Source organism: Choloepus didactylus, chromosome 4, assembly GCF_015220235.1.
Source record: "Choloepus didactylus isolate mChoDid1 chromosome 4, mChoDid1.pri, whole genome shotgun sequence".
NCBI classification, from domain to species: Eukaryota; Metazoa; Chordata; class Mammalia; order Pilosa; family Megalonychidae; genus Choloepus; species Choloepus didactylus.
In genome coordinates this window covers 52385827-52409079 of record NC_051310.1, presented here as the reverse complement: position 1 = coordinate 52409079, position 23253 = coordinate 52385827, and the positions used below count along the sequence as shown (strand labels likewise).

The 23253-nt window shown below is 39.2% G+C and overlaps 1 protein-coding gene and 1 pseudogene across 3 annotated transcripts in view; one reads left to right on the top strand and one right to left on the bottom strand.

Annotated features, from left to right (window-relative positions):
- CCDC175 (coiled-coil domain containing 175) overlaps positions 1 to 23253 on the bottom strand; it is a 136016-nt gene that overhangs the window by 35126 nt on the left and 77637 nt on the right. Inside the window, exons 13-17 of one of the 3 annotated variants that reach the window (XM_037832606.1) lie at positions 22860 to 22991; positions 15158 to 15296; positions 3389 to 3468; positions 2199 to 2351; positions 1386 to 1509 (exon numbers count right to left, since the gene is read on the bottom strand). In XM_037832606.1, the coding sequence (XP_037688534.1) occupies positions 1507 to 1509; positions 2199 to 2351; positions 3389 to 3468; positions 15158 to 15296; positions 22860 to 22991 (507 nt within the window). In that variant the 3' untranslated portion in view covers positions 1386 to 1506. Of the gene's footprint in view, positions 1 to 1385; positions 1510 to 2198; positions 2352 to 3388; positions 3469 to 15157; positions 15297 to 22859; positions 22992 to 23253 lie in introns of those variants that run through there. The other 2 variants (XM_037832604.1, XM_037832605.1) reach the window with 2 other exon arrangements.
- On the top strand, positions 17031 to 17804 carry LOC119531404 (annotated as a pseudogene).

Below are 23253 nucleotides of genomic sequence, written 5' to 3'. Positions count from 1 at the left end.
CCACTGGTGTAAAGAGGTTCATTGCTCTTAATTTTCAGTAAACCCTGTTACTGCCAGGGGCTGGGAGTGTCAGAAGCCAAGCTTAAGCCATTTCTGTGGTTTTTTCCCATAGGCCCTCTAGGGTCTGCATTCTCTCAGGGAGGGCAGCCACATGAACTGGGCCCTGCCTCCTCCTTTTCTTAGGGAGATAAGCCATTTAGGGATTTACCCACTACATTTGATTTCTTCCTTTGACTCTTTGACTATCTTAACTTCACCCTTGCCTGGGTCAGTACTGAAAACTGAATATGGCCAAGGCTTTCTCTAATGAGATACTTAGACTGAGAGAAAAAAAGGAAAAAAGAAATAAATCTCCTTTTCATAGGCAGTCCCCAACCCCCCAGTTACCAGTCAAGAACTGGAGCTGGTGCCCAGTTCTATGTACCCCTTTTCTTGGGACACAGCCCTTTTACAGCATTCTGAGCTCAGCCAATTCCAAAAGCTTCTGTTTTCACTTATTTATGTATTTTTTTCTGTCAGTCCCACTTCCTCTCTGCTGGGAGGAACCTTGGGTTTCTTGCTTGCTCCGGGTTTATCTGTGCTTGTAGCTTGTATTCAGGAATCCAAATTCATTAATTAAAACCACAATTGGAGCTTGGTTGAGCTACCTTCCCTTCCTCCTAAGTAGACTGCTTCTTTTTCCCACAGGGAAGTCTTCCAACTCAGCCTTCCATGCCAGTGGGGGAGAGGCGCCGGCCGCACAGTTTGGAGAATTTTCCTTACAGTTCTTATGCTGTGACCTCAGCCATTCCACCCATTCCAGACTGGTGTATGATGTTTGTCCAGTCACAAATGTCCCCCAACAGTTGTTCCAGACTATTTACTAGATTTTCTGGCTATATGTTAGTTGTTCCAGAGGACTAACGTAATTCCATACCTGCCTACACTACCATCTTGCTCCTGCATTTCTTTCGCATTTTCAGTTTACAAAGAAGTCACATTCACACTGTTAGTTAGGAGTTATCCCTATTCTAAGTTGACAAAAATGAAGCTCACAAATTATACAACTTGTCCCAAATCACACAGATCACCCATGAGTGACAGAGCTTGGTCTCTTATCACAGTCTTTCAGAATGGAGAATAGTATATAAATTTTCATTATTATTGTTTTGTTGTAGTATATGGCATATGGCTATCTATGTACCTTTATATTTTAGCATACACTCTTGGATGCAATCGTTCTGGTCATTAAAACATTAAAATAAGTAAAAAAAAATTTGAGATTAAATTGAGGCTTTAATTTTAGGGGTTAAGTGAACAAATTCCTTTGTTATAAAAAGAGTTATAATCAATAAGAAATAGAACGACAACCCAATTTTTAAAAAAAATGGGCAAAAGACTTGAACAGGCACTTCACAAAGAGGGATATCCAAGTGGCCAACAAACATGATTATGTGCTTCATTAATCATCAGGAAAATGCACATTAAAACCACAAGGGGGCACCACTATACACCCAGCAGAATGGTTCACTGCAAAAGACCACATTTTGGTGAGAATAAAAAGCAACTGGCAGTCCCATACACAGATAGTTGTATTAGCAATTGCTGTAACTACTTTGGGAGACTGGCACTATTTACTGAAGTGGAATATACACATTCCTATGACTCTGCAGAACAACAGAAATAGGGTCATATGTTCACCAAAAGATGCATCTAGAATGTTCAGAGCCAACACTATTTGTAATAGTCCCAAATGAGAAGGTAGCTAAACACCCATCAATGGTACAGTGAATAAACAAATTACAGTATATTCATACAATGGAGTACAATAAGAACTAAGAATCAATGAACTATAACTTCACCCAACAATAAGGACAAACAGTGTTGAGTGAAAGTGGTGTATTGTATGTTTCCATACATATGATGTTCAAAAGTAAGCAACACTAGTCTATGGTATTAGAAGTCAGTATAGTGTTACCCTTGTGATGGGAGGTGTAGAGGACATTGGGATGCTAGCATTGTTTCATTTATTTATCTGGGTGCTGGTTACACAGGTATGCTTACTGAGCTATACACTTAAGATGTAGGCATTTTTCTATATGTGCTTTATACTTCCTTAAAAACATTTAGGAGCTATTCTCTCCTTTTCTCTTTTAACTATCATAGGCCTAGGAAATCAATAATAACAAATGTGCAAAGTAAGGTGTTCTTGAACTTACTTTCTTTAATCTTTCATTTTCCTGGAGCACAAGTTCTGTTTTTTGGTCATTTATATAGATTTCATTTTCTAAATTCTTTAGACTTTCAAAATGATTTTTGATCATATTGCTTTCATACTCTCGTAATTTTCTTAATTCTTGCTTCACTTTATCCTGCTCAATATAAAATCCACAATTACCTTACAGAAGCATTAAGTGTATTAGATTGCCAGGAACACAGTCAAAGAGATATCTTAATTAATTCCTGGAGCATCTATGTGCATCTTCTCCTAGAAAATTTGTATATTAAACCCCAAAGCTGATTCATGGATAATTTATTCATGGACTCTGGGAAGGCAATCCATGGATACCAAGTTAAGAACCCAAGACACTGAGACAAAAGAGAATATATATTAATATATGAACAACTGTCTGGCAAGATGGTAATAAAGGGGAAATTTATTGAGGCTGTTCAAGGGAGGATTTATTATTACTTGAAGGAAGATTGCTTTACGAACTTTTCAGAATTCTTTACTGAGCTATTCATTTCTCAGTTGTATTGTTATTAAATTACATGCTTTTTCTTCAATGTGTAATCACAAGTAATATCTTAAATAGAATTGTATATATTCTATACATTTCTTTTAATTTTCCCTTCATATTTCTCCACACTCATAACATATTAAGTTACTTTTTATGTCAGTGCATCTTAAAGAATAGGGTTGTTTCCATTTTTACTTAACCAACTCCATATATATATATGCCTATCATTGACTATTGATTATAAATTTTAAAAAGGTAGAAAACACCTCTTTACCTGCTCCTACTTCATCTACCACCATCACCACCCCACAACCTCTGTCCACTTATCCTTGTCATCATAGGAATTTAACACAACCAAAGACCTGAAAAGAAACTTAGAAGGATAATCCAATCTCTTTACCTTATAAATAAGGAAGCTGAGGATCCCCAAATTAAAAGATTTTTCCATGGTTACACATGAGTAGTTTCCATAGTCTGTATATGTATGTATGTACATTTGTGTCTATATATATATATATGCTGTGACTAATATTTCAAAACATTTGAATTGAAAGTATAAGCTTAAAAAATGTGAATTTCATGAAAACTCCAAAGATGCCAGATAAATATTACTGTCGTAGAATATACCAGTACTCTAATAAAAGAAAGAGAATACATTGACCCTTTACCGCGTTACCAAAGTATCTTGAAAAATCCTTTGTCATCTGTGATATGTTATTGTTCAATAAAATTTCCTCCTGAGTTTGTGCTATAAAGAGAAAAAAACAACCACTTACGAATTCCTGAATTAAAAAAAAATAAAGCAAGACATGTGCCTAGTTTTAGAAGTCAAATATTTATAACAGAAACCAGCAATCAATTGCTTCCCAATGCTCTCATCCCTCTGGCTCCTCAGAAGCACCATTTTTTTCTTTTAACTTTTAGCTGTTTTCTTCTATTTACCTCCATTTTCTTTTAAAAATGCTTATATGGCTATTATTCAATTTGTCATTTCAAGGCATTTTCTATTGATTTCCTAATAGAGGAGAATTTAGGGTACTTACTCCCATCCCCATATCCCCCTCCACACACATATCCACCATCTGCACAATTCCTCCCTCTAACCTCCCCATAAAATTATGGTTTTCAGTCCATTTTAACTGTTATATCATTACAATTTGTTATTCACTGATGAGCAAGCCAAATGGTGTAGGTATATGATTATCTTTCCTTTCTTGTATAATTTTTTTTTCCTGGAGTTAAAAATTGCCTCTATTTTTTCCCCATGTGCTTAGTGTTCCATGTACATGTCATTAATTTATACCAAAATCTACAACAGAATTATACACTCTCTTTGAATATTATCTCTCACATGGCCAACCACATTAGGTAATCTATCTGTTCCACTCCTCCATCACCCCACCCCAAGGCCCCACCCAGAGATACGCTTTCTGGAATCCTTTTTCTTTAGGCCTGCTGCATGCACAGCTAGCCCCCTAGGATTTCCTTTCGTACCCTTCTTGTTTGGACCTCCTGTTTCCTGATCTCATATCCTTCTTTTTCTTGATTTATTCCCTCTACTTGGCAAATAAATTCTGTACTAGGTTCCTGAAAATAGGGAAAAGAGATAAATATTTTGAGATCTTGTAGATCTAAATACATCTCTATTCTATATTTATACTTGATTGATAGTTTGGCTAGGTATAGAATGTTGGAAATTATTTTTCCTCAGAATTTTGAAGGTATTTGTCATCTAGCTTCTAGTATAGCATTGCTGTTAACTCTGAAACCATTTTCATTGCTAATCTTTTGTGTGAGATCTGCTTTATCTCTCCTTTAGGATTCCTTAGGATCTTCTCCTCTTTTTCTTTCTTCTGGAATTCCACTGTGGTGTTAACTTAGTGTCTTCTTTTTTCATATATTGTTCTGGAGATTTGATGGGCCCTTTCAAATTGGAAACTCATGAACTAAAGTTCTGAGAAATATTTTTATATTATTTCTTGGATAATTCCACCCTTTCTATTTTTTTCTGTTTTCTTTTTCTGGACTTCCTGTTAATTTGATATTTGACATTTCAGAATTGCCTTATAATTTTTTTTACCGTTTTCTTCTCTCTTCCTCATCTCTTCATTTTTTATTCTATTTTTGGTAAGATTTTCTGAAGTTTTCTTATAATCCTTCTATTGAATTTTTTTTTTAATCATCATTTTATTGAGATATATTCACATACCATGCAGTCATACAAAACAAATTGTACTTTCGATTGTTTACAGTACCATTACATAGTTGTACATTCATCACCTAAATCAATCCCTGACACCTTCATTAGCACACACACAAAAATAACAAGAATAATAATTAGAGTGAAAAAGAGCAATTGAAGTAAAAAAGAACACTGGGTACCTTTGTCTGTTTGTTTCCTTCCCCTACTTTTCTACACATCCATCCATAAACTAGACAAAGTGGAGTGTGGTCCTTATGGCTTTCCCAATCCCATTGTCACCCCTCATAAGCTACATTTTTATACAATTGTCTTCCAGATTCATGGGTTCTGGGTTGTAGTTTAATAGTTTCAGGTATCCACCACCAGCTACCCCAATTCTTTAGAACCTAAAAAAGGTTGTCTAAAGTGTGCGTAAGAGTGCCCACCAGAGTGATCTCTCGGCTCGTTTTGGAATCTCTCTGCCACTGAAGCTTATTTCATTTCCTTTCACATCCCCCTTTTGGTCAAGAAGATGTTCTCCATCCCACGATGCCGGGTCTACATTCCTCCCCGGGAGTCATATTCCACGTTGCCAGGGAGATTCACTTCCCTGGGTGTCTGATCCCACGTAGGGGGGAGGGCAGTGATTTCACCTTTCAAGTTGGCTTAGCCAGAGAGAGAGGGCCACATCTGAGCAACAAAGAGGCATTCAGGAGGAGACTCTTAGGCACAAATACAGGGAGGCCTAGCCTCTCCTTTGCAGCAACCGTCTTCCCAAGGGTAAAACTTATGGTAGAGGGCTCAACCCATCAAACCACCAGTCCCCTATGTCTGTGGTCATGTTAGCAACCATGGAGGTGGGGTAGGCGAATACCCCTGCATTCTCCACAGGCTCCTCAAGGGGGCACTACATCTTTTTTTTTTTTTTTCCTTGTTTGTCTTTTTTCTTTTTTTTTTTTTTTAACTTTCCCTTCTTTTTTAAATCAACTGTATGAAAAAAAAGTTAAAAAGAAAACAAACATACAATAAAAGAACATTTCAAAGAGACCATAACAAGGGAGTAAGAAAAAGACAACTAACCTAAGATAACTGCTTAACTTCCAACATGTTCCTACTTTACCCCAAGAAAGTTACATAATATAGCAACATTTCAGTGAACTTGTTCCTACTACATCCATCAGAAATTAACAGACCATAGTCATTTCTGGGCATCCCCAGAACGTTAAATAGCTTATCTGTTCTTCTTGGATTATTGTTCCCCCTTCCTTAATTGCTCTCTACTGCTAGTTCCCCTACATTCTACATTATAAACCATTTGTTTTACATTTTTCAAAGTTCACATTAGTGGTAGCATATAATATTTCTCTTTTTGTGCCTGGCTTATTTCGCTCAGCATTATGTCTTCAAGGTTCATCCATGTTGTCATATGTTTCACCAGATCGTTCCTTCTAACTGCCGCGTAGTATTCCATCGTGTGTATATACCACATTTTATTTATCCACTCATCTGTTGAAGGACATTTGGGTTGTTTCCATCTCTTGGCAATTGTGAATAATGCTGCTATGAACATTGGCGTGCAGATATCTGTTCGTGTCACTGCTTTCCGATCTTCCGGGTATATACCGAGAAGTGCAATCGCTGGATCGAATGGTAGCTCTATATCTAGTTTTCTAAGGAACCGCCAGACTGACTTCCAGAGTGGCTGAACCATTATACAGTCCCACCAACAATGAATAAGAGTTGCAGTTTCTCCACATCCCCTCCAGCATTTGTAGTTTCCTGTTTGTTTAATGGCAGCCATTCTAACCGGTGTTAGATGGTATCTCATTGTGGTCTTAATTTGCATCTCTCTAATAGCTAGTGAAGCTGAACATTTTTTCATGTGTTTCTTGGCCATTTGTATTTCCTCTTCAGAGAACTGTCTTTTCATATCTTTTGCCCATTTTATAATTGGGCTGTCTGTACTATTGTCATTGAGTTGTAGGATTTCTTTGTATATGCAAGATATCAGTCTTTTGTCAGATACATGGTTTCCAAAAATTTTTTCCCATTGAGTTGGCTGCCTCTTTACCTTTTTGAGAAATTCCTTTGAGGTGCAGAAACTTCTAAGCTTGAGGAGTTCCCATTTATCTATTTTCTCTTTTGTTGCTTGTGCTTTGGGTGTAAAGTCTAGGAAGTGGCCGCCTAATACAAGGTCTTGAAGATGTTTTCCTACATTATCTTCTAGGAGTTTTATGGTACTTTCTTTTATATTGAGATCTTTGGTCCATTTTGAGTTAATTTTTGCGTAGGGGGTGAGGTAGGGGTCCTCTTTCATTCTTTTGGATATGGATATCCAACTCTCCCAGACCCATTTGTTGAAAAGACCATTATGGCTCAGTTCGGTGACTTTGGGGGCCTTATCAAAGATCAGTCGGCCATAGATCTGAGGGTCTATCTCTGAATTCTCAATTCGATTCCATTGATCTATATGTCTATCTTTGTGCCAGTACCATGCTGTTTTGGCAACTGTGGCTTTATAATAAGCTTCAAAGTCAGGGAGTGTAAGTCCTCCCACTTCGTTTTTCTTTTTTAGAGTGTCTTTAGCAATTCGAGGCATCTTCCCTTTCCAAATAAATTTGATAACTAGCTTTTCCAAGTCTGCAAAGTAGGTTGTTGGAATTTTGATTGGGATTGCATTGAATCTGAAGATGAGTTTGGGTAGAATTGACATCTTAATGACATTTAGCCTTCCTATCCATGAACATGGAATATTTTTCCATCTTTTAAGGTCCCCTTCTATTTCTTTTAGTAGAGTTATGTAGTTTTCTTTGTATAGGTCTTTTACATCTTTGGTTAAGTTGATTCCTAGGTACTTGATTTTTTTAGTTGCTATTGAAAATGGTATCTTTTTCTTGAGTGTCTCTTCAGTTTGTTCATTTCTAGCATATAGAAACATTACTGACTTATGTGCATTAATCTTGTATCCCGCTACTTTGCTAAATTTGTTTATTAGCTCTAGTAGGTGTATCGTTGATTTCTCAGGGTTTTCTAGATATAAGATCATATCATCTGCAAACAATGACAGTTTTACTTCTTCTTTTCCAATTTGGATGCTTTTTATTTCTTTGTCTTGCCGGATTGCCCTGGCTAGCACTTCCAGCACAATGTTGAATAACAGTGGTGACAGCGGGCATCCTTGTCTTGTTCCTGATCTTAGAGGGAAGGCTTTCAGTCTCTCACCATTGAGTACTATGCTGGCTGTGGGTTTTTCATATATGCTCTTTATCATGTTGAGGAAGTTTCCTTCAATTCCTACCTTTTGAAGTGTTTTTATCAAAAAGGGATGTTGGATTTTGTCAAATGCTTTTTCAGCATCTATTGAGATGATCAATTGATTTTTCCCTTTCGAGTTTTTAATGTGTTGTAATACATTGATTGTTTTTCTTATGTTGAACCATCCTTGCATGCCTGGAATGAACCCCACTTGGTCATGGTGTATGATTTTTTTAATGTGTCTTTGGATTCGATTTGCAAGTATTTTGTTGAGGATTTTTGCATCTATATTCATTAGGGAGATTGGCCGGTAGTTTTCCTTTTTTGTAGCATCTTTGCCTGGTTTTGGTATTAGATTCATGTTAGCTTCATAAAATGAGTTAGGTAGTGTTCCATTTTTTTCAATGTTTTGAAAGAGTTTGAGTAAGATTGGTGTCAGTTCTTTCTGGAAAGTTTGGTAGAATTCCCCTGTGAAGCCATCTGGCCCTGGGCATTTATTTGTGGGAAGATTTTTGATGACTGATTGGATCTCTTTGCTTGTGATGGGTTGGTTGAGGTCTTCTATTTCTTCTCTGGTCAGTCTAGGTTGTTCATATGATTCCAGGAAATTGTCCATTTCTTCTATATTATCCAGTTTGTTGCCATACAGTTGTTCATAATATCCTCTTATAATTTTTTTAATTTCTTCAGGATCTGCAGTTATGTCACCTTTTTCATTCATTATTTTGTTTATATGGGTCTTCTCTCTTTTTGATTTTGTCAGTCTAGCTAGGGGCTTGTCAATCTTGTTGATCTTCTCAAAGAACCAACTTTTGGTGATATTTATCCTCTCTATTGTTTTTTTGTTCTCTATGTCATTTATTTCTGCTTTAATCCTTGTTATTTCTTTTCTTCTACTTGGTTTAGGATTGGTTTGCTGTTCATTTTCTAGCTTCTTCAGTTGATCCATTAGTTCTTTGATTTTGGCTCTTTCTTCCTTTTTAATATATGCGTTTAGTGCTATAAATTTCCCCCTTAGCACTGCTTTTGCTGCATCCCATAGGTTTTGGTATGTTGTGTTCTCATTTTCATTCGTCTCTATATATTTAGCAATTTCTCTTGCTATTTCTTCTTTAACCCACTGATTGTTTAGGAGTGTGTTGTTTAACCTCCAGGTATTTGTGAATTTTCTAAGTCTCTGATGGTTATTGACTTCTAATTGTATTCCATTGTGGTCAGAGAATGTGCTTTGAATAATTTCAATCTTTTTAAATTTATTGAGGCTTGTTTTATGTCCCAGCATATGATCTATTCTGGAGAAAGTTCCGTGAGCACTAGAAAAGTATGTGTATCCTGGTGATTTGGGATGTAGTGTCCTGTATATGTCTGTTAAATCTAATTCATTTATCAGATTGTTTAGGTTTTCAATTTCCTTATTGGTCTTCTGTCTGGTTGATCTATCTATAGGAGAGAGTGATGTGTTGAAGTCTCCCACAATTATCGTGGAAACATCAATTGCTTCCTTTAGTTTTGCCAGTGTTTCTCTCATGTATTTTGTGGCACCTTGATTGGGTGCATAGACATTTACGATTGTTATTTCTTCTTGCTGAATTGCCCCTTTTATTAGTATGTAGTGGCCTTCTTTGTCTCTCAAAACATCCCTGCATTTGAAGTCTATTTTATCTGAGATTAATATTGCTACACCTGGTTTCTTTTGGCTGTAGCTTGCATGAAATATTTTTTTCCATCCTTTCACTTTCAGTTTCTTTGTGTCCCTGTGTCTAAGATGAGTCTGTTGTATGCAACATATTGATGGTTCATTTTTTTTGATCCATTCTGCGAATCTATATCTTTTAATTGGGGAGTTTAATCCATTTACATTCAACGTTAAAACCGTGAAGGCATTTCTTGAATCGGCCATCTTATCCTTTGGTTTATGTTTGCCATATTTTTCCCTCTGTCTATTAATATCCTTTATTGTACCCATACCGAATCTCTTTAGTACTGAACCTTTCTCCAAGTCTCTCTGTCCTGTCTTTGTTTCTCTGTCTGTAGGGCTCCCTTTAGTATCTCCAGTAGGGCAGGTCTCTTGTTAGCAAATTCTCTCAGCATTTCTTTGTCTGTGAAAAATTTAAGCTCTCCCTCAAATTTGAAGGAGAGCTTTGCTGGACAAAGTATTCTTGGCTGGAAATTCCTCTCACTCAGAATTTTAAATATATCGTGCCACTGCCTTCTTCCCTCCATGGTGGCTGCTGAGTAGTCACTACTTAGTCTTATGCTGTTTCCTTTGTATGTGGTGAATTGCTTTTCTCTTGCTGCTTTCAGAACTTGCTCCTTCTCTTCTATGTTTGACAGTGTGATCAGTATATGTCTCGGAGTGGGTTTTTTTGGATTTATTCTATTTGGAGTTCGCTGAGCATTTATGATTTGTGTATTTATGTTGTTTAGAAGATTTGGGAAGTTTTCCCCAACAATTTCTTTGAATACTCTTCTTAGACCTTTACCCTTTTCTTCCCCTTCTGGGACACCAATGAGTCTTATATTCAGACGTTTCATATTATCTATCATATCCCTGAGGTCCATTTCGAGTTTTTCAATTTTTTTCCCCATTCTTTCTTTTATGCTTTCATTTTCCATTCTGTCATCTTCCAGGTCACTGATTCGTTGTTCAACTTCCTCTAGTCTTGTACTATGAGTGTCCAGAATGTTTTTAATTTGGTCAACAGTTTCTTTAATTTCCATAAGATCATCCATTTTTTTATTTAGTCTTGCAATGTCTTCTTTATGCTCTTCTAGAGTCTTCTTGATTTCCTTCATATCCCGTACTATGGTCTCATTGTTCATCTTTAGTTCTTTGAGTAGCTGCTCTAGGTGCTGTGTCTCTTCTGGTCTTTTGATTTGGGTGCTTGGGCTTGGGTTATCCATATCGTCTGGTTTTTTCATATGCTTTATAATTTTCTGTTGTTTTTGGCCTCGTGGCATTTGCTGAACTTGATAGGGTTCTTTTAGGGTTTGTAGACCTATTGAAGTCCTTATCTCTAATTTATCAGATCTACAGCTTCGTGGAGTACACTTTCTCTAACTAACCAGCAGGTGGCGTCCACGAGCCACCTGTTCTCCACAAGCCAGTTCTCCCCTGCTTAGCCTTTTTGGTGAGTGGGGGAGTGAGTCTTGTGGGGCCCAATTGGTGTACCAAGCTTGCGTGTGTAGTTGGTGTTGCCTGCCCTGTATGTGGGGCGTGTTTCTGGGCAGTCGGGGAGGGGGGGTGGCCCTAACAATCAAATCTCCCTGATGATCCTAGAGTTTTAAAGCTGCTGCAATAGTCTAATCCTTCAGTTCAGTCGTGCCACAGTTTGTCTCTGCCACTGACCCACAAGTCTTTGGTATTGGCGTATGGCTCCTGAGACTTGCAAGTGGGCCCCTCTTCCAGGCTGTGCACCCCGGGTCCTCTGTTGAGGGATGACTGTGCTATGTCACCGGTGAGTGCCGTCCCCCCAGGGCAGTTCTGGGCTGCTGGGCTGTGTAGGGAGGCTCCCAGTCTGCTCAAATGATGGCTGAATGGGGCTTCGTTAATTCACACTGCTCCACCTTCCCAGCTCTGGGACATTCAGCTGAGGTTGCAGGGAAGGCTAATGTCCACGCCCAGTTTTGTGGTGTGTGCCTGTTATTTGAAGCACTTCCGTCACACTGGGTTGTCTGGGGCAGCTCTGGGCTATGGGGCTGGCGATGGGCAGGAGTGTTTCCTGTCCACCAGGATGGTGGCTGTGAGCGGACACCCCCCTTTTCTTGGGAAGTTGTGTTGTTTAGTGAATTTTCTCAGCCACTGGATTATTGCCTTTTGTCTCAGAGCTCTCTTAGTTCTGCTCTTGACTTGACGTGCCCAAATTGCAATTCTTTGAAGCTTTCTGTATTGGGCTTCTTAGAGTAATTGTTTTAGAAAAAGAAAAAAGGATTTAAAAAAAAAAAAAAAAAAAAAAACGGCCCTCCTCAGAGATCTAATGGGTTATTGAAATGCTAATAGACAAAGCAACCAGGGCCATTAAGGAAAGGTCCACAGGGCAGAGAGATCAGCTTTGCTTCGGGATTTGCATATGCGCCTCAAGGCCTGAGCTCCGCCCTTCCCCTTTCTGTGTTCACCAGAACTCCAAAAATCCTCTGCTTTTATTTTGGAGTTTTTTGTGTTGTTTTTTTTCTATGCCTGTCTCCTCTCTGCTGGGCTGGCTGCTCTCAGAGTCTCTGGTGTCTGGTCTCAGTCTATCTATGGTTGGAGTTTGAATCAGTAGAATGAGTTTCCGATAAGAGCAGCCACTGCAGTTCTCCCTTCTCCTTCCCGGAGCTGACAGCCCCTCCTCCCCCGGGACTGAGCCTGGCAGGGAGGGGTGCGGGTCCCCTGGCCGCAAAAACTTACAGATTTCGCTGATCTCAGCAGTTCCACGTTTTCATGAGTGTTGTATGAAGTATGCCCAAAGACAGATTGCTCTGTGGTGTCCAGTCCACGCAGTTCCTGGCTTTTTACCTACTTTCCTGGAGGAGTAACTAAAACTTACAGCTCACCAGTCTGCCATCTTGCCCCCTATTGAATTTTTAAATGTTAGTTATTACCTCTCAATTTCTATGATCCCTTTCTTGTTCTGTACTCTTTATTTTAAGCATCCTGTCCTTTTATCATCGACACAATGTCTTCTATTTCTCTAAGAATATAGTCTTTATAAGTATTCCTATGCTCTTTGCATTTTCTATGTTTCTACCAAATTCTCATTTGTTGTCTGCTTTAGTTTCTGTCTTTCACACTGGAGGCTATCTAAGATATCTGGTGATCTCTGACTGTCCAGTCCTATTTAAGAGCAAGGCACTAAAAGGTTTGGTTCCTGAGTGGCTTCATTGTATGGGGAATGGAACAGCCATTTTTCGAGGGACTCTCAGTGTCAGTATCTGTAGGGCTTTTATTTGACACTGCTCAGTTTCCTTAGAGAAGAATCCAAAAATCTTTCCTTCAAGGGGAAGGGGTTAGGGAGATGTCACAAAAATAATTCCTCAAACTGAGCAGTGGAAAGGGATGAGGGAGTCAGTATAGCACCTCTTTCCTGCCCTCAGCCCATATCTGATGTTTTATACTGTGGAACTCTGTTTCAATTTCTCTGCCAGCACTGGGGAGGAGTAGTCACCCATCTGCACAGAAGAGGAGATTTGATCTGGGGGTCTAACTTCTCTTTGTAAACACTTTCAATCTTTTGCCCCTGACTCAGCCTTCAAAGTAACAGTGTGTGGAACCCAATATTTTCCAGTGGAAATAACTTATTGGTTTTATGATGTCCTTTTCTACAGGCTCTTGCCATTCATATTCCTCTCTCCACTAACACCTCTTCCCGATTTTCAACTGCCAAAAATTTGTTGATAGTTATTATCTGCTGTTACCTTCTTTGCCGGTCCCTTTGTCCTTTTGGCTTTATATCTTTAAAAAAACCTTTTACACACATTTTAATGAAGCTCCAGGAGGGAACAAAGATACATGCATGTGCTTTATCCATCATGTCTAATTGCAAGTCACAACATTGTTCTTCATGTGTAATGAGCCATCCATCCATTCTCTGTGACTTCCAACAGGGATAGTATATTTTCATACTCTCTGACGCACATTGCTCTCATGGCCCTTTTCTTCCCTTTCTCTTGCCTTCCCTCTTTTTTTCCTACTTTCTTCAGCATTTTCTCTCTTTACAATATGAGAATCAATATTTGCAATATATTGCTTACTTTTATACTCAGTGTTTCTAACATCTTCTATCTGGTATAAGAAGGGACAGGAGGGAAGGAGGGGAAAGTAGAAAACTGGGAAGGGAACATATATGCATCCTGAGTCTGGGTAGAAGTAGTAAAAGATCAAGACAACCTACCTGAGTTGACTTAATGAAAAACTGATAAGAAGCAGAAAATCAACTGCTGAGGAGTGAGAGCCAAACCAAATACCCAGGTAATTATTCTTCTAATATTCTTATATTCTTAAAAGTCCACCATCCTTGAAAACAATCCCTGTTCACTTTCAAATGTTTGTGTATCACATTTAAACATATTGGGTGTCCATATGATTGTCCCATTTTGTCATACACTGTTTTAATTCCTGTATCCACATTCATCTTTGCCAGTCAGTCATTCCAACTTCCACCCCAGTGGTCATATTTGCCCCTGGTCAAGTCCTTCTGTAACTTCCATTCCTGGCCCCCCAATTCCCATGGCATTTCTTCTATCATTAGGAAGAGAGAATTTCTAGAAGCTGTTCCTGCTTAGGGATCTGCAGAAACTCCTTGGATAATGCTCTTCTACTCCTCAAACACAAGACAAGACTCAAACCTCTAAGATGATTCTTAATGTGTAGACTTTGGGCCTTGGATGCAGATAAGAAACGGATGACCATACCTTCATGGAGGACCATCAATGAACTCAAAAACTTCTGCGGCGAGAATCTTCATTTTAAACACACACATGGTTATGCTATGTAATAGAATGCAAAAGATGCATTCTTTCAGAGACATTTCCTGTCCCCTACCAAGGCCACAGATCTGAGACAAGCTCTTACCTACCTCTTCCTCAGGGGTAACCTAGTGAAAAAATCTGAGGATTACCTACTTGATAAATGCTTAAAGTCATAGTTGGACATGAGATATAATTTTCAAATTCATGGTAAGAAACAACATTTTTTCACATAGTAGCAGATATAGGAGTTTCTCCTATATTTTTCACAGATGGAGAGAAAGAAGATAAAATAGTTAACTTCCAAGTTTTAATTTTAGACAGCCTTTAAAAGAGAAAAGGAAATAAATCACAATAGCAATAGTAAAACTATGGTATATAGGAAAGGAAATTAGTAGATGAGTCAAAAATCAGAGAATAGAGGGTGAAAAGTGATGGGAAAATTTGGATGCATTTCACCAATTTGGCTTGAGACTGATGACATGCATTGTGTTAGAAGACAATAGTGAAATTCTCAGCTGGGATTGAGGTCAACTACTAAGTGCTTCACACGTACCTGTAATAGTATTTATGAGCTCTTCAAACCTTCTATTTTTTTGTGAAAAGTCATCTTCTGCCTCTCGAAGTTGTGGAAGACACACAACTAGCTCTTCTTGTTTTTCTTTGTTAATTTTCGTTTCCTTAGCAATTTTAAGCTTTAAGGAAAATAAAGCTAATTGTGAGGTATGATTTTGGAGAATTCACACAACCCTCTATAGTAGAATTTGAGTTCTTTTGGGGGGAAGGGTGAAGCTCTGTCTGTCTTGTTCTCCTGTCTTGAGGTGCATAGAAAAGTTTCTGGCACATACTAGGTGTTTAACAAATATCTTTTGTTTGACTCACTGATTCTGGCAATCTATAAAGTAATGAGATTATATTTAATTGGCTCTCTAAAGATCATTTCATTTCTATAATTCTGCTGCTATCATTCTATTAATGCTACTGTATATTCAGACCAAACACATATTTGAGAAAATTGCCTTTGTTTGATTATATTTTATGGACAAACAGGATGAAAAACAGAATATACACAAGTTCTAAGAAGTGTGGATGCAAATAAGAAATGGGGATTGGATAGAATAATTGGATATGATATCACAATAAATGGGTCACAAGTGTCCAGAGCAAAACATAAAGATGTCTGCTTAATTATTCAAGCTCATAAAAAATTTAGTTTCAAATGGAACTATAGTTGGATTGCTTTTTTAAAAACAGGGTGTGTTTAAAATGATGCCTAAGGCAGAGATAGCTGGCTGACACTGAATATGCATTCTTTCCTTCTTTAATATTAGAACTCCTAAGTTTCAGCTGAGCATAAAGCTGCTAGCTAGAGATCCATTTCCCAGCCTCCTTGAGGCTGGATGTGACCAATGAGTCTATAGGCAAAGTGGTATGTGCCACTTGTGAATCCTGTCCGCAACAGGAACGGGTATGTGCTCCCTTGGCCCTTCCCTCCTTTCTCTGGCTGGAAAAGGATGAAAATAGAAGCTGCCATTTGAATACAGAGATGGAAGTCAAATGCCTAGGATGCCCAAACCACAGTACCAGCCCTGGACCTCTTACTTTAGGCCTGTACCAGCGAAGAGAAATAGGCATCTCGCTGTAATGCTTACCTTAGGGGGTCGTCCCAATTAGGTAGCCAGACTCAGAGGATTTGAATAGGCCACATGTGACCCATTTACTCGTTGAAACTTTTATTTTTAGGTTTTATTTTTATCCAAATTATATATATGCCTAATTTAAAGGAAACGCCACATGTTAGCAAGGCAAAAGCAGACATGCTTCTCCAGCAGAGGAGTCCTTGGGGCAGTCAGCACAGCAAACCAAAGGCTAGTTTTCTTTGGCTCAACCAAAGTGACAACTCAGATACAAGAGAAAGAGATCCACATGGGTGGGTAAGATAGCCTCCTTGCTTTAGAAGCTGCATGCCCAAATAGGAACCAGTATCTCTGGGCATACTTCCCTGGTCCCTGCAAAGGACATGCCCGCTTAAAAGAGTCACCACACACATAAGCCCAACACTGTGGTTTCCCATCAGCTCTTTTCCTAGTCCAAATGCAGTATCAGGGGTAATTTTTATTAAGTACTGTTGCCTGATAATACAGCTGATATTCCATCTTTATTAGACTTCTGGGGGACAGAGCCAGAAAGTTAACCCAAATTCAATTTCCCATAAATAAGGGAAATTACTTCACATTTTTCTTATGTTTGATGTATTTTGGCATCTGTTTGATAGAGTAGCTTGCTTGCACCCTAACTAATACAGTGATATGCTGGCCTCTTAAATTGTCATTGGAATCTTTATGTGTAAATACAGACACACAAAAAACATTTTAAAACACCATAATTAAAAATATATAATAATGGCTCTTTCTGTGCCTAGCACAGCTATGGCTTGTGGTCCAAAGAAGCATCTGAAGCATGTAGCAATTCCAAAGCATTGGATGCTGGGCAAACTGCCTGGTGTGTTTGCTCCTCGCCCATCCATAAGTTGAGAGAATGTCTGCCTCATCATCTTAAGGAACAGACTTAAGGATGCCCTGACAGGAGATAAAGTAAAGAAAATCCTCATGCAGCGGTTCATAAAGATTGATGGCAAAGTCCAAACTGATGTAACTTATCCTGCTGGTTTTACAGATGTCATCAGCATTGACAAGACGGGAGAGAATTTCCATCTGGTTTATGATACCAAGGGTCACTTTGCTGTTCACTGCATTACGCCAGGGGAGGCCAAGCACAAGCTATGCAAAGTGAGGATGATCTTTGTAGGCACAAAAGGAATCCCTCCTCTGGTGCCCCATGATGCTCGCACCATTCACTATCCTGATCCCCTCATCAAGGTGAATGACACCATTCAAACAGATTTGGAGACGGGCAAGATTACCGATTTCATGAAGTTCGATACTGGTAATCTGTGCATGGTGACTGGAGGTGCTAATCTGGGAAGAATTGGTGTGATCACCAACAGAGAGAGACATCCTGGCTCCTTTGATGTGGTTCATGTGAAAGATGCCAACGGCAACAGCTTTGCCACCTGGCTTTCCAACATTTTTGTTACTGGCAAAGGCCTCAAGCGGTAGATTTCTCTTCCCCAAGGAAAAGGTATCTGTCTCACAATTGCTGAAGAAAGAAAGAGACTGGCTGCCAAACAGAGTGGTGGGTGAAATGATCTTTAGGTGACATGGATGGAGAGCTGTTTGTGGATAATTAATAAAAAAGCATGATTAACTGCCTCCTAGGAAAAAAAAAATATATATATATATATATAATAATGTAGAATCAGGAGTAAATTTCTCCCTACTGTAACATTGAGAAGGTTGAGTTAAGTAATCCAATCCTATTACCCATACTACAATCCCTAAAAAAGAACAGCCTTGGGGTATGAGGTATTCTCATTGCCTGCACATAGCTTAGGCTGCCAGAGTTGCCCTGACAAGAAACTAAGCTCTTGTTTTATGGTTGGAAAGAGGTTGTGGGGTACCAGGTGCTATTGCAGCTCAGGCAAGTTGTTACCTGTCTGCTGGCTCAACTTACTGGAGTGGGACAGCTAATCAGGTCTGCAGCTTCTTCCACTCCTGTCAGATTCTCCCTCAGCTCCTCCAAATCCTGTGCCAAGTAAATATTTGACTCTATGATGGTGGCATCCAGCTACTCCTGTAGGTCATCCACCTTGTCAAAGCTGGAGGATTGCAAGAGTGAGATACGTCACAGGTTCCAATCCGTCCTCTTGGGTCCCAGCTCATGTGCTGAGTTCCAGTTTGTCCTTGCTTTCCTCCACTTCATATCTGTCTTTCCTTCCCAACTGCCTACCTGGATGACTTCAGTCCCGAGGACCCAACGTAAAGATGACAGTCACTCTGGACTGTTTAACCAACTCCCATAATTGCCAAAGGTCAAATTCTATATTAAACCCTTTCCCTAATGCTTCTGCTTCTCCAAGTGAACACTGATGGACACAGGACTAAATGACCTAGCAGATCTAATGATGCTCAGGGTGAAGGCACTGGATTGGAATGATGTAAAAAGCCTGTGGTGAGCTCTGATAGGAGATTCACAGTTGAGGCCCCCAGGGTATGGGAGAAAAGTCATTGGAAAACTCAGTCACAGCACTGACTGGGAGACACCCTTCAAGATTAAGGAGCTGTCTTCCTGGCTGCAGTTTATACTAGGAACCAGTGACTAATATGCATGGTTGTTTCCTTTTGCCAGCATCCATGGGTCAGAGTACCAAATGGTAGTAGAATTTCTCACTATTACACATAATGACCCACTCATCTACTCACAAATGTTTCCTTCCCCTCTTTGATTTTGGGCTCTATTGGTTTCAAGATCGTACTACAAAGAGAGAAATTATCGCATCAGGGACACAATGATGGCTCCATAAACCAAAATCTAAGGTTGCTTCCTCTCCATTTTGGGCTCCTTCTGCCACTGAATCAAAGGCAGAAATAGGATTATAAGTGCCTGAGTTATTGATGGTTATTATCAAGGGAAAATGGGTCATTGCTAGCAATAATGGCATATAGGCTGCTGTCAGTTCATGCCTTTGTGTGAATTAGACACAGACGAATAGAGTCCCACTGTGCACACAGCTTGGCAAGCAAAGTGCAGGTTGGAGTCCAGTTTACTGTTATTTTGCAGCTGATACTCTTGAGCTTTCTAGGGGTACAGGGTACTATCTTCTCATCTGCCGAGCCTTATACTTCTAATTTATTTATCTTGACTTATCACATTGTATAAGCTTAAGTATAGAGTTAAATAGAAGTTGTGATAAATATCCTTGTCTTATTCCTGACTCTAAGGGGATTGACACCATAGTTTTGTCATCAAGTATAATGGTAAACACTGTCAGCTCTATCACTCCAAAATATCTAAGATGCTGACCACTTCTGAATACCTCTAGTTACAATGCTGGTTAAGCTACCATTGTTTTTCAACTGGATCACTGCAATACCTTATTAATTTGTCCTCCTGCATCCACCACTGCTTTCCTAAAGTCTATTCTCAACAGAGCAGCTAGAATGATCCTATTTAAATGAAAGATCATTTCAGTCCTCCACTGAGAACTTTCCATGGCATCCAGCCTAGGCTGAGTAAAAGACAAAGTACAATGGCTGCTTACTAAGTCCAGTGGCTGACATGGGGTGTGCTGCTTGGATCCCCTTCATGGGAGGACTCATGCCAGGCTGCAAAGAGTATGGTTAGCTGACAGTCTCCAGTTGTTGGGTCCTTCAAGGTATGCCTCAGCTATAGCCAAGATCATGCTCTCCTTGGAGGGGCCCAGCCAATGACTGAGCAAGGAGGTATACAAGGCATGGCCATTGCTACCCAAGGCAGGGATCCTCTAAGGGGTAATCTTTGCTCCACAGCTACATGTTAGGTGGCAGAGTTTGTCACGTTTCATCAAGGCCTGATGGTTTCCTCTGCCCAATCCTTTCACAGATATTGCTTTCTAATAAACCTTTTGCATCCCTATTTCCATCTCAGTATTTACTTCCTGAAGATGACTGCCTTCTCTTGCACTCTCCCCTGCTCTACTCCAGCCACACTGCTCCTCAAAGATGGCATCCCCCTCCCTCAGAGCTCTTGACCTTATCATTACTTCCCCCTGAGTTGTTCTCCAATATCTGCATGACATTCTTCCTCACGTCCTTCAGGACTTGCCCTTTCTCTGAGGAGACCATACCACACAGACGCTCCCTATCCCACTCCCTTGCTTTATTTTTCACTATAGCATTTACCACCATCTAGTGTGCAACAGGTTCTACTTGTTGATTTTGCTTATTTTCAGTCTCCCCCACTAAAGGGGAGAGGTTTTTGTCTGTTTTTCTTTTTACTATTTTTCAGCATCTAAAAAATGTTAGATACACAGACATGTTATGACCAAAAAGAAACACTTTACACCCTGACTCTTCTCCCTTATGTTTCTTCTAATTTCATGTTAATTTTTGCAATGGTTTCTTTCTCTTGTTTGTTCCATGAGTTGTGCCAGTTCCTGTTTCACCAATTTTCTGGCCATAATTTTCCAGCCATAATTTTCCATCTCTCTTCCCTGAGTTCCTGTGTTGCCATATTGGTGATCTTCCCTTATACTTCTATTAAATTGTATATTTTTTTAATTCATGGAGGAATGTTTGATCAGTTTTCATCTGTTCTATGACACCATTTTCCTGAATGTTCTTTAGCTATTGGAGAGTTTCATTCTCCTTTACACATGTTTTTCTCATGATATTTTTTGGAAAAAAAATGATATATAAATTTATTAAAACTTTGAAGAGAAAAAATTATTGAAGTCAGAGAAATAGATAAATTCTTAATATATTAATTTTTGCAACCTAGAAGTCATAGGAATTATATTTCAAGGGATGTAAAAATTTCAATTCCTTACAAAAACTTTTTCTCTTACATTCTTTGTTAAACTGGGATTTGCATGGCTTTTAGTATCATTTTTCTCTTGAACCACTGCTGTGATAAATTAGTTAGCAGCACACAAAATTGTGGATAGATGAAAGGCTCTTTTCCAAATCTAGAAAAAGGCATCACATTTCCCATTTATGGGAAAGCAGTTTCTTCTGCAGTCCTTTGAAGAATGAGCCTGTGAAGGTTAGATTTATGTGTCAACTTGGCCAGGTGATGGTATCCAGGTGTCTGGTCAAGCAAGCACTGTCCTAACTGTTACTGCAAGGACATTTGTGGCTGGTTAATAAACCAGAAGGCTGGTTTATTAAATCATCAGTCAATTGACTGCACCTGTGGCTGCTTACATCAATGAAGGGTGTGTCTTCCACAATGAGAGAATTCAGTCATCTGGATTTAAATTCAATCAGTTGAAGACTTTTCAGGAAGAGAGAGAGAGAGGACTTCTTCTTCTTTGGGTAGCATTTCCTGAGGAGTTCATCGAACACCTTCATCGTAGTTGCTTCCTGAGGAGTTCATCAAACACTTTCATTGGAGTTGCCAATTTGCTGCCTGCCCTACAGAATTTGGACTCATATATCCCCACAGTTGCGTTAGACACTTTTATAAAATCTTATATTTGCAGATATTTCTTGTTGATTCTGTTTTCCTAGAAAACCCTAACTAATACAAAGCCCTTAGACTCACTATTTCCCCCACTAAAAGAAGGGCACTCAGAAAGAAGGCAACATGTAGATGGTTTTGTGCTTTAGTTCTAATACTTCCATTACTTTTCATGGGTTGAAACACCAGCTGATTTATCTCCATGGGACTCCTTGTTTTTGTTTTCTCACGTGTCATGTTCTCATTTGGCTGGCCACAGTTAAGGTGGTAGAATGGGTTAGAATTTCCAGAGGCAGATGAAGTTTGTTGCCTCTCATAACTTTGTATAGAAGATGGGTTTGCTTCTTTTCTGTTATTCATTTGGAAAAGAACTGGGTTGTCTTGGGCTTGTTACCTGCAGGGTGTTGCTGTAGGATGTGATGGGGGATAGACAGTGGGTGAGCTTGGACCAGGGTAAGATTCAAGGCTTTGAAATTTAAGGGCTCTCTATTCCCTTATTGTAGCAACAGACTGTTTCCTCCAAATAAAGACCTCCTCTTCCTCTTCAAACTTAATCAAGCTCAGGAAGTCTTCTACCACCATTCCTGTTCTCCTTGGCTCCTCTACAGACTGCTGTCACCAAGAGACATGCCCTTTCCCTCCAAGGTAATACCATTGCCTTGGAAAGGTACATTCTTTTGTTGTATTTCTGGAGACTTCTCACCGTGGGCTCCCTGGGTACATTTGGTCCCTTTTCTCTCCACTTCTGCCAGCATTCATGCCCTGTTCTATTCCAGATCTGCCCCTCGCAGTTCCCAATAAATGTGAAGCCCTTTCTCTAAGAAGGATTTCTGAGATTGGCCTTCCTAGGGCCCCTTCCCCCTCTTTACCCTTCCCACAGATTCCCATGCCACCCATACTTGGCTTCTTCCAAAGCTATACCTTCCTCCCTGGCTTTTGCCATCAGTTCCACTTAATTTGGAGTTTGTGGGTTTTTTGTCTGTTTGTTTGTTTGTTTACTTCTAGATTTGTTGAAACAATACTTTTTCCTGTTTTATTTCTTTTCCAGGAGAAGACAAAGAAAGATTCAAAATAAAATTGCAGCCTTGTTCATATTAGGAGAATCATGTTACATTTAACTGATTAGAAAAGAAAAAAACACTAATTATCCCCCCTCATATAGCCACCTAAAATTATTCTTAGATGTAAATAAAGTTTACCTCATATCTGCTTAAGTCTTGAATTAACTGTTTTTCCATGAGAATAAAATCCTCCTCATCTTCTTTTAATTCTGTTGTAAGTCTTTCAATCTGTACCACAAATTCATTGATCTCTTTTTCCCTAAAATGGCTCTAATTAGAGAAAAATTAGGACTTGTCATCTCTTATAGTGGACAGCCTTACATTTTTCAGACAGTCAGGTAAATTAATGTCTCCTTACATGAGAATTGCCTCAGACTTCAGGCTACATGATTTCTCAGAACCACTGAGAAGGACTTTTTTTCTTCAGAGATTTATCTTCAGCAAACACTATCTATAAATGACATGAGGAATGGGAGGGTTGAGGATGGAGGGTGGGCAAAAGGTAAACATAGGGGCTAAATAAATGATATCT